Source organism: Papio anubis, chromosome 4 (assembly GCF_008728515.1).
Source record: "Papio anubis isolate 15944 chromosome 4, Panubis1.0, whole genome shotgun sequence".
In the NCBI taxonomy this organism is placed as follows: domain Eukaryota; kingdom Metazoa; phylum Chordata; class Mammalia; order Primates; family Cercopithecidae; genus Papio; species Papio anubis.
The window spans coordinates 93,595,916-93,607,874 of record NC_044979.1 but is presented as its reverse complement, the minus strand read 5'-3'; the positions used below and the strand labels follow the sequence as shown (position 1 = coordinate 93,607,874).

Here is an 11,959-nt window from a genome sequence, read left to right as displayed (position 1 = left end):
TAAAAAAAGCTTCCATTGTTTTGTTCCCTTGCATCAGAATCCACTTGGTGGTGACTGAAAAGTCTTCAAAGAGGTTGACACGTCCGAGATGAGTCTGAAGTTTGGAGGACAGCACGGGACCGCGATTCCAAGGCGCCCAGGCTGAGAGCGCAGGCCACCCGCCAACCTCCACCCTGGCGCCCCGCCCAGCCGGCACAAAGCCTCGCGGGAGGTGGGGCCTCGTGACGCCACAGATACGCCCGCCCCCTTTACGTCGTGCTCTGAGGAGGCCAGGAGATTTCTGGCGGCGCCGGCGCCATTTTGCCGGAGCCTGCGACCGAGTGGGAGTGGAGTGGAGCGGCTGTGGTTGCCGACTCTTTCTTCTTCCCCACGGTCCAGTCAGCGGGTTAATTAGGCCATCGGCCCTCGAGCCGAGACTTGTCTCTTATTTAGTTCTGGGGAGCGCCTCGTCGACATGAGTGATGTAGAGGAGAACAACTTCGAGGGCAGAGTGAGTACAAAGCCGCGGGAGCCGTCTAGGCGGCGGCCCAATGCTCGGGGTTTCACGGGAACAAGCGCGGTCGGGCGGGGTTGCGGGTAGTCCCGCGAGGAGCAACCTCTGGAGCCATCGCGATTGCTTCCTCCCATCCCAAGATGGCTTCTGGGTTCCACTCCTTCCCCAAACACCACGGATAACACCCCTCCCCCTTTTTTGGAGGCTGATTGATACCTGGACTTCTGGGTCCTCTTCCCGCCCCGCCCCCGCATTGCTCCCGTCCTTCTCCCCACCCCTGAGGCTTCCTTATGTCTGCTCCGAGGTGTGGGTCCCGGTCGCGGTTGGGCGGGAGGAGGCGGCAGGGAGCTCCCCTCCGTCCGGATAGTGGTAGGTGCTTCCTGCGGTGGCATTTCTGGCGACCCCGAGCATCGTAGAGGGTCTCGGGGTCGAAAGTGCGCGGGGCTGTTTTCCGGGCGGGGAGAAGCTGGCGTGGGACTAGCTGGGGCCTGTGTCTCCTTGGCTCTCTATTGCAGTGAGCGGCCGCGTCTCTGTTGGAACCGGCGGCGTTGCGTCTATAAAGGCGAAAGCCTTGAGGTTGAAGGTGGGACGAGCCTAATGAAGTGGTTAGTCAACGACCGCACCGACCCTTAAGCGTTCTTAAGACGAGAGCTGTGAGGGGAAAACTACGCAAGGAGCCCTTTTCCCTTAATGTCCCTTCGACTTTTGCTTTCACTTCGAAATGAATGTGGAAATGCTTTCACGCCTTATTTTTCTAATTCCTCGATGTTGGGTTTTTTCTCTTCTTTATATCTGAACTTTTTAATGCTCTTCTTCCTATGACCTTTCATCTAAAAACTGACCACTCCTTTACAGCTTTTTACGGTAAAAAAAAAAAACAAAAACAAAAAACTGTCTTTAATCTTACATAACTGAACGAATTCATTGGCTCAGTATTAAGATAACTAGTCAGTATGTACTGTTCTGTAACTTAAAAGATGACCTGAAAATTAACAGGCCCTCTCCCATTTCTCTTCTCACCCTATCCCCCACCGAAGAGGGCTCAGAAGAAAGTTTTTATTAATGTATTTGGGGTCGGAGAAATATAAACATCACAAAGAATACGTTATACCCAGCTTAAATGTACTGGAACGTTTTTCAGTGAGTTTCATTTCCAAAGTTTACCCTACATTGGGAATTGTAGAAGTGAGTTCCTGTGAAACTGGAAGGAAAACAAAAGCCTCATGCAACACGTTCCGGGCTGTTGTGTTGATGTTTATTTTAGTCACTAGGGGAAGCACATAAAAACACTTGAGGTGTGTACTGGAGGGCGAATTTTGTCCTTTTTGGGAGTTCATGATATAAAGATCTAGAACCAAAAAGTCAAATCAGAAGGTCGGTTTAGGCTTTAGTTCTCTTTGAGGAAAGAGATTTAAAGCAATAGACTGTGATAGTTACCCAATAGACTAAAGAAATTGCCTTTCTTTTGATTGGAATTTTTTGACAAAGTTTGGAGCATGGAAACAAATGAAAATTGAACTTGCTCATTTTTTAGGATGGTATATTGATTGCCCCAACATAACTTTCTAAAATCATGCAATAAGCATATATGATGGTAGTTGTAAAATGCTTCTTGTTTTGAAAATGTTGAGTAATTGTCGATAGAAAATTTGCTGTCGATTCATACATTTCTTCAATTAACTTTCATTATTAAAAAAATTGGGGGGTTGATGTTTGATTTGGTTTGTGGGGAGTGAAGAGAACTACTAGAGGGACCTTGTTTGCTTTTTTTTTTTTTTTTAAATTTATCATGAAGTCTAGGAAAGGAGTAAGTTGCCGACAATTGTCACTTTTCCCTCCTAAGAAAGTAACATGTTAAGATTCCCACCCACCAGCCTGGGCGACAGAGTGAGACTCCCGTCTCCCCCCCCCCCAAAAAAAGATTCCCACCCACTTTTAAACTAAAATATATGTAGCCATTAAAAGGCCATACGGCCCTTTGTGGTCATAAGAAAGACTTTTTTCACAAGTGGTACCCAAATGTATTTTCGTGGAAATCAGCTAGTGCTTGTAGGCTCACCTGTTGTATCTTTTTATGTTTTGTCTTTTAGTTTTTATAGGTTGAGATAATTGTCTTTATTTGCAATTGGTTAAAGAATTAGAACAATGCCAGAAGCTTGTCTGGAGATGTCCTTTTTAAATCGTTTCTGGCCGGGCGCAGTGGCTCACGCCTGTAATCTCAACAATTTGGGAGGCGAGGCGGGTGGATTACTTGAGGTTAGGAGTTCGAGACCAGCCTGCCCAGCGTGGTGAAACCCTGTCTCTACTAAAAATACAAAATTAGCTGGGCTTGGTGGCGTGCGCCTGTAATCCCAGCTGCTTGGGAGGCTGAGGCAGGAGAATTACTTGAACCTGGGAGGCGGAATTGCGCCACTGCACTCCAGCCTGGGCAACAGAGTGAGACTCTTATCTCAAAAATAAATAAATAAATAGGTCCATTAAAGAAATTTTAAGTGGAGATGTCCTTTGGAGCTGGGAGTGAAAGTAGCACTTAAGCGGTGGCTTTCGCATGTCTTGATAAAAGTAATGAGTTGTTTGCCTCAATACAGCTTCAACCAAAATTGGGATTTTGAGCTCAAAAACTGTTAATGCCCTTCATAGAAATTAAGGGCAGTGGAAATCTTTTCTTAACATTTTACACCTCTACCCCTAAAATTTTAAGAATTATACTTTATAAAAATGTGCAATTTTGATACAACAGCCCAGTGTTGTTAATAGAGGTTAATGATTCCTTATTGTTAGGGACCTATCTTGTAATTCCAGAGTTATTTATGTTTTCTACAGTTGAAGAGGAAAAATACCGCTTATTCTTGCCTTCTTTTCAGGATTTGTTTTGGCTTCTTGAGTAGCTGTAATATTTTTGAGAGATTCCTACAGGCCGGGCGGGGTGGCTCATGCCTATAATCCTAGCTACTTAGGAGGCTGAGGTGGGAGAATTGCTTAAACCCGGGAGGCAGAGAGCCGAGATCGCATCACTGCACTCTAGTCTGGGCGACAGAGCGAGACTCTGTCTCAAAAAAAAAAAAAAAAAAAAAAAGGCAAACATTTATCTGTACCAATTTGGAATTAAAAGTTTTGTGTGTAAAGATTTTTTGTTAAAGAATAGAAGAAATGCGGGGAGGGTCCTTTTCTGAAATCTGAGAATGATAGGGATGATGACTACTTATTCAAAACCCAGCTCTGTGACTGGCTTGTTTAAAACAAAACAAGGCAGCGCGCGGTGGCTCACGCCTGTAATCCCAGCACTTTGGGAGGCTGAGGTGGGTGGATCACAAGGTCAAGAGATGGAGACCATCCTGGCCAATATGGTGAAATCCCGTCTCTACTAAAAATACAAAAATTAGCTGGGCGTGGTGGCGCGTGTCTGTAATCCCAGCAACTCGGAAGGTTGAAGTAGAGAATCACTTGAACCCAGGAGGTGGAGGTTGCAGTGAGCCGAGATCGACCACTGCACTCCCCACAGTGCACTCCAGCCTGGTGACAGAGCGAGACTCTGTCTCAAAAAAAAAAAAAAAAAAACCCAAAACTTTTAAATTGGGCTTAAAATTTGTGTATGAAATTTTAAGATAAATGTGAGAGATGTCAGCATTTTGCTTATTCAGCATCTTTAGCAATTTAATTCCATATATCATCAAATTGACCTTACATAAGGGTAAAGCTTGCTTTCTTATAGTAGGGATAGTGTTAACCTAAGAGAGTCTTGGGTTTAATCTGTTTTCCTAAATTTAAGTACTATCATTTATCTGATTTTAATGCTTTCAATTGTTCTCCCCCCTTCCATTTAAGCAAAGAATTTGTAAACTTAAAAAAAAATTTAAATCTCGAATTTTTATATTTGAGGTTTTTTCACTGAAGGATGCTGATCTGCTCAATATAAGTAGATGGCAAGATTTTGAAAAGGAGCAGCGCAAGTAATTATACCCACAGTGCATAACTAATTTTACAGTTCTGTCATAGAGGCTTATACTTTGTACTGCTCATTAAGTGGAATATAGAACCTTGAGATCTGAAGGAATGTCCAGGGATTCAAATATTTAGGGATGTGTGGTTTGGAAAACACTTTGTGGGCTTAATTTTGTAAATCCACCAAACTCTGACCTATGATGTAGCATAACAAGTGTGAAATATCATCAATAATCAGTATAGTAGTTTCTTAGAACTTGACTGACAGAAAACTTTCTTTGATAGTATCAGTGGGTGCTCATTCATTAGATAACTAAAAGATGTGTATTCACGTGCTAATGAATTAAAACTGATTGCTATTTGTTCATATGTCCTCACAAATTTAGCAAGACAGGCATGGAGGTGAAAAAAGATAGTAACAACCAGATGAGGGAAAGATTGTATACACTGAAGAAAAGTTGAGAGGAGAATAATAAAGGGAAATATGGTTTCCCTTCCCTCCTTTTAAGTTACTTCTATATATAGTTATATATAATCCTTCCTGTCCCATGACTTTCACCAAAGATGGAGTGACTAGGCCTGACTAATATGTAGAAGAAAAGTTGTGATTTTTCCTTGAAACCAGGAAAAATCATCTGACTTACCAAGATTCATAAATACTGTATAACACCAGAAGATGAGAACATAGAGAATGCTGTAACAGGTTCTTAGTAGTTTGGGTTTAGTTGCTATTTATTGGCTTTTAATACGGTTAAACCACATTAGTCCTTAAAACAAACTTGTTTTTTCTACCTTTGAAATTGCCACTTATACATTAGCTTTTTGAACATTACAGTTGATCATGATATATAAGCTAGGAGACTTATGAACCACATTTAAAATCTGTACAAAATATTGTAAATTTTACAGGTAATTTCACAATTATGGTATGAGTTTAAATTTGATTATATGTGGGTGTCAGTTACTAAATCATTTATGATAAGACTATTCTAAACTTCAGAGAATAAGCAAACATACAGTATTAGAATATGTTTGAGTCTTTGCAGATAAAGACCACATTGACTTCAGAATGCAGCATATAGGCATGCTGCATTTAAAAGAAGGGAAATTATGTTTAAATTTAACTAATATGAGCAGTTGCCATCTTCTTTTTAAGGGATTTGTTCTAATAGCAGTTATGGTTTAAGGAGAGAATGGAAGTGTTGCTTTAACTTCATGGGGTCTGTATAAGTATTCTACCATACCCAAGAGGAAGGAAGCAGAACTGTTCTTTCTATAGGCTGAGGTTGAGTAAATACAGGTTTTTTACAAGTCTTGAAGAATTTCTTTAGTAAATAGTAAGATGAATATTGTAAGGTATTTGGATAATTTATGTACATTTCCCTTTGTTTGGGGTACTTGTGATTTTCCTGAATGCACTAGTGTGTATCTATGGAAATAGAGCTCCAGTGTCATAAAGTGGCAGGAAAACACATTTTGAGTAAGTTTGTTTTACAAGCTTCTACTCATAGACTTGGACTTGAGTAAATTTGGCACTATTAAATGGCATAGAATTTGCCTGGCCTTAATGTTAGAGTAAGTTACAGTATAGCATTTAATAGTTTGTTTATTTTAATGGATAGCACGTATATATATTGTATTGGAATTTCTTTTTATAGTATGACACAGGCTATATTAAAAGATTGCAATTATTGTTTGCTGTAGGAATTGTTCATGTTCCTCAACAGTATGTACATGTATATAATAACCCTTTTCCTGATTAAAGAATAGTACGTGGTTATTGTGGTTATTCAGTGTGTAAAATACAACTCTGTTTTAACACAGACAATTCTTGACCAGCTTGTATTGAATACACTGTAATACTTTCTTAGTATTAGTTCCCTCCTTTTAATTTTTGGCCATTTCCTTCAACCAACAGCAGGGGCATCTTGATAATAGAATAGTTTAATCAAGCAGGCTGGGTGCAGTGGCTCATGCCTGTAATCACAGCACTTTGTGAGGCCGAGGCGGGTGGATCACTTGAGGTCAGGAGTTCGAGGCCAGCCTGGCCAATGTGGTGAAACCCCATCTCTACTAAAATAAAATACAAAAGTTAGCTGGGTGCGGCGTTGGGTGCCTGTACTCCCAGCTACCCGGGAGGCTGAGGCAGAATTGCTTCAACCTAGGAGGTGGAGGTTGCAATGAAAAGATTGTGCCATTGCACTCCAGCCTGGGTGACAGAAAAACCAAACAAGCAAATAAACATCAAAACAAAAACCTGTTTAAGCAGGTTGTGCTGTTAAAAGAACTTTTCTGCCTGGCTTCTGCTTTATAGCGTGTAAGATAGACTGGAGGCCTATTTAAGATTTCTGTTAAAATTCATGATATGAGTTGAGTTATTAATCTGCCCATTTCAACTGGGCAGTGTATTTTTAATGGTTATCGGATGCAGGAGCCAGATTACTGAGGAAATGTAGGATTCTTCGACTGGACAGCTTTAAGAACAAGTAGTCTAGTGAAATAGGGCAGATACCACCCATTGCTAGCAATTTTTTTTTTGTTTGCAATTTCAATTCATTTTCCAAATTATGGATAGTTTTATGAATTTCTTTGAGAAAAAGTTGAAATTATTTGATAATGAAGACAAGTCAGAGAGAAAAGGATTAGTCTAGCATTTATCCTCTTTATATAAAGGACTTATAGCCTGATTCCTAATGTAGAGTTCCATGAAAGTGGCATTTATTTGGTAACAGCTTTTGAGAAATGTTACTTTATTTCTAAATAATTATATACTTGGCAGTTTATTCTTCCAGTTAAGTTTACTAACAGTGTTACTGACTGATTTGTTAATATAAGTGTGTAAATTGTTTTTGAAAGTTAAAATGAAGCTGGGTGTGGTGGCTCACGCCTGTAATCCCAGCACTTTGGGAGGCCAAGGCAGGCAGATCAAGGGGTCAGGAGATTGAGACCAGCCTGGCCAACGTAGTGAAACCCTGTCTCTGTTAAAAACACAAAAATTAGCTGGGTGTGGTGGCGCGCATCTGTAATCCGACCTACCCAGGAGGCTAAGGCAGGAGAATCGCTTGAACCCGGGAGGCGGAGGTTGCAATGAGCCGAGATCTCGTGCCACTGCACTCCAGCCTGGGCTACAGAGTGAGACTCCATCTCAAAAAAAAAAAATCATGGTGACAACTTCATAGCTAGGAAGAAGAGGACTGTTTTAAACTTAGATGTTTCCATGAAGAAATTTATGCAGACTTGAGAAATCTCTGAGATAAAGAGAGAGAAGGGCAGACAACAAAGGAGGTTAGGTATTTGTGACACCTTTGATAATAAAAAGCAAAGCTTCTTTTAAAATAAATATAATGTTGACCGGGCATGGTGGCTCACACCTGTAATCCCAGCACTTTGGGAGGCCGAGGCGGGCCGATCACTAGAGGTCAGGAGTTTGAGACCAGCCTGGCCAACATGGGAAAACCCCATCTCTCCTAAAAATACAAAAATTAACCGGGCAAGGTGGTGCATGCCTGTAATTCCAGCTACTCAGGAGGCTGAGGCAGGAGAATCACTTGAACCCAGAAGGTGGAGGTTGCAGTGAGCTTAGATGGCACCACTACACTCCAGCCTGGGTGACAGAATGAGACTCCTCCGTCTCAAAATAAATAAGCTAACGTCCCTTAAAAAGACATTCTATCATACCGTAATGCTTTGCTGCTACTCCAAAACTGGGATTTAAAATTTGAATTTTAAGATGTTACTGAATTATTTTGTTTACTTTAATAAAAGGTTTTTATTTCCATCCTAGTAAAATTAAAGGATTGTAGTGTTTTACAGAGGAAAGCCTCCTGTGTATATGTAAGAAAGACAGTAGCAACTTTCGTAGATGATAATCCAGCTATTGCTATTCAACAGTAGCATAAATGAATGTTATGTCATAAGGTCTGTTTTGTAGAAAGGGAAGCCAAAAGAGAAGAGGGGAATATGAGATACTCTTATCTGTTTGGTTAATGAACCAGTCTGTGAAACTTAAATTACAAGCAAATTAGCCATGCCTTTTTTTTTTAAATAAGATACTGAATATGCTGTTTTCATAGTTTCAGTGACTGAAAAAGCCCAGATTGCTGTGCCTGCTGCAGACATCTGTTCAGTAGTTTAGAGTATCTGAGATGCAGTGAAAGACTTGTAGGTAGCTAAATGGGAAAGGTTGGTATTGAGCGGAAAGGTAGCTGTGTATTTCAGTTTTGATAAATAAGTCTTGACATTAAACTTGAAGCAAAGGAAACATTTTCAGAAAGCTGTTTGAGTTGTGTGATAGTCTTAAGGCATAAATTAATTGGTATGAAATTACTTCTGTGAAATGGAGATAATTATTTACACTGATAATCAAGGCTTAACTGGACAGAAACCAAGCTGTCTATCCTGTTTTGATCATGAGTGCCTCATATCTGTTAAAAAAAAAAAAAAAAAAAAAGCTTATGATCAGTAAGTTATTTTATTTGGAATGCTTTGATTTACATCCAATTTTTTCAGAAACCCATCACTTTTTGGATATAGGATATAGTCACTGAAGGGAGTGCCAGCATACATAAATGCATAAATTATGTAAAAACTGAACAAAACAGGTGGAATCAAAGATAAAGACCATGATATACATTTTGTACCTTCTTGCCACATTGTGGTATTTCATGGATAATAGAGCATTTTAAAGTGATATGGTTGCAAAAATGTATATATCAGGAATTAATAAGCTAATGGGGAAATTTTAAGACTTTGATGCCTATTAGTTTTTTCAGTATGCTTTTTTGTCTTCAGAACATATTTTAAGTCAGAATGAACAAAGATAGTGGTCAAAGTTGAAGAAGGTGTAATTTTACTGATTTTTTTCTTTTTGACTTATTTGAACTTTGATATGTGCTATGGGTGAGTTTAGATAGGTGTGTACAAATATTTCAGCCTGGATGCCTTACTCTAACTATATCTTGATTTCTTAGCATAACTTAGTGAAAGCTTGTTTTAAGAATCTTCAGATTATAAAATAGTGAAAATTTAACAGGTGGGGGGAAATTATAGTTGTTAGATTTATGTTTGAATTATTTATATTAAAATTGCTCACATTTTAGGAACTAGAATGAAACATGGGAGGAGGGTGAAGAGTATGGTTAAAAAAACATTTAGAGAAATTTAGTAACTTCTCTGTTAGAAACTAGAGTTTTGAACAATTTTAAAGACTATAAAATTGTTTTTTTTTTTTTCTTTTTTTTTTTTTTAAATTAGTTACTTGCACTTTACCTGCTGGCTTTTCCATTTGGTAGATAACATTCTGAACTCCAGCAGAGTTTTATAATCCCCACGTGCTTAAATATACTAAATGTTCTTTTTCCATTAAGGTTAATGTTCGTGAAGAAATTGAAGAGTTTTTTCCAAGAATGTGGAAGATAAATCAAGATAAAAGAAGGCTAATGAAAAGTATTAAAGATCAGAAAATTAAAATTGAATGGGGGAAAAAATTGAACAGAAGATTGGTCAGATAGAAGCACTTGAATTTTTTTTAAGGCTATTTTGAATTGTTTGAATTGGGGAAGAATACACGAAGTATGAAAAATGAAAAACTCAATGAAGAATGAAGAGAAGTAGAAAGCAAGAGTGAAGTAGAATTAAAAGAATCTGGAAGAATGAATGGGTCCTAGGTTAAGTAAATGTATGGTTTATGTTCCAGTGTCTGTATGATCAAGTTGTAGATGAATTTGCATGATTACTTAGTTAATAGAGAATTGGTGATCTGGTTCAAGTAGGGAATTATTGAGGACAGTTAGCAGTATTAACAATGGGTTATTATTGAGCTGAAATTTTTTCTGGAGGGTGTTGCCTAACCATTTGTTTTTCAGGAGCAATCAATATAAATAATTACGGTACTTTAAATGTTAGGTGTTAGGCATCTACATGACCAGTGCCATTTGTAATACTGTCTTCTTTGTTAGGAGTCTCGCTCTCAGTCAAAATCTCCAACGGGAACTCCTGCTCGTGTAAAATCGGAGAGCAGGTCAGGATCTCGTAGTCCATCAAGGGTTTCCAAACACTCTGAATCCCATTCTCGATCAAGATCAAAATCCAGGTAAGTCTGTTTAAGATAATACTTAAAATACTCTTCTGGGGTTTTTGAGGACAAAGCGGTTGTTGGCTGCATTTTGTGTAGAAATTTCACAAAAGACTCAAAATGACGAAGTAGTTTTTCTCAGACTGCTCTTTGTAAATGAATACCATATCCCAGACAAAGACTTGGAAGTACGGCTTGAGCCCAGGAGTTCCAGGCTGCATTGACTGCACCACTGTACCACAGGCTGGGTGCCAGGGAGACCCTGTCGCTGAAAAATAAGAAATTAATAATAAAATCATCTCCTGGCCCAGTTAATATATTGGATAGTTGCAACCAATACAAATTATGTGTATATAGCCATCGATTTAAGTGTGTTTGGCATTTGATAATTAGTGTTTGGTTTCTATGCCAACAATATTTGCACAACAAAAAGGTGGTTTTCTGCATTGGAGTCTCACATGTAATTTAGTGCAGAGAAAGTTGATGTGTGTATGTTATGCTGGTTGGTCAGAACGATTGAGAAGCATTTTTAGGATTTACATTCCAGCTACATTTTTATCTGAAGATTCTGACTCTATGTCCACGGTAGAGCTCTGGTCAGATGTAATTGGGCAGAAAAGTCCTCAGCTGATTCGGGGTCCCACCACCATGGACAACAGAAACGCTATAGTGAACCGATGCAGAACCAATGCAAAGTCACTGTCAAATGCCCCAGGTGTACTGAGGTGGGATAAAAAGTTTTAAGACAGGCTGGGCGCAGTGGTGCACCTCTGTAATACCAGCACTTTGGGAGGCCGAGGTGAGTGGATCACTTGAGGTCAGGAGTTTGAGACCAGCCTGGGCAACATGGTGAAACCTTGCCTCTACTGAAAATACAAAAATTAGTTGGGCGTAGTGGCGAGCTACCTGGGAGGCTTAGGCAGGAGAATCGCTTGAACCCAGGATGTGGAGGTTGCAGTGAACCGAGAGATGGCGCCACTGCCCTCCACCCTGGGGTGACTCCTTTTTTTTTTTTTTTTTTTTTTTTTTTTTGAGATGGAATTTTGCTCTTGTTTCCCAGGCTGGAGTGCAATGGCGTGATCTCAGCTCACCACAACCTCCACCTCCCAGGTTCAAGCAATTCTCCTGCTTCAGCCTCCTTAGTAGCTGGGATTACAGGCACGTGCCGCTACACCCGGCTAATTTTGTATTTTTAGTAGAGATGGTTTGGGGGGGGGGGGGGGGGCTCTCCATGTTGGTCAGGCTAGTCTCGAACTTCTGACCTCAGGTGATCCGCCTGCCTCGGCCTCCCAAAGTGCTGGGATTATAGGGCCACTGCGCCCGGCCGAGACTGCGCCGGCCGAGCCTCTTTCTTCAAAAGAAAAAAAAAAGGTTTTAAAACAGCCTGACCAGTTAGCTACTTCATTGTCATTTCTTGGGTGGAGGGATAGATTTTACGTCTTTGAACAGTC

The 11,959-nt window shown here is 40.1% G+C and overlaps 1 protein-coding gene across 9 annotated transcripts in view; it reads left to right on the top strand.

Moving 5' to 3' along the window:
- Window positions 1–242: 242 nt before the first annotated feature.
- Window positions 243–11,959, top strand: part of TRA2A (transformer 2 alpha homolog) — a 28,748-nt gene continuing 17,031 nt past the window's right edge. For 2 of the 9 annotated variants that reach the window (XM_021935097.2, XM_021935096.2), the window contains exons 1-2: window positions 243–490; window positions 10,393–10,526. In XM_021935097.2, the coding sequence (XP_021790789.1) occupies window positions 455–490; window positions 10,393–10,526 (170 nt within the window). In that variant the 5' untranslated portion in view covers window positions 243–454. Of the gene's footprint in view, window positions 491–875; window positions 1,099–9,801; window positions 10,527–11,959 lie in introns of those variants that run through there. The other 7 variants (XM_009203233.3, XM_009203234.2, XM_017956166.3 and 4 more) reach the window with 7 other exon arrangements.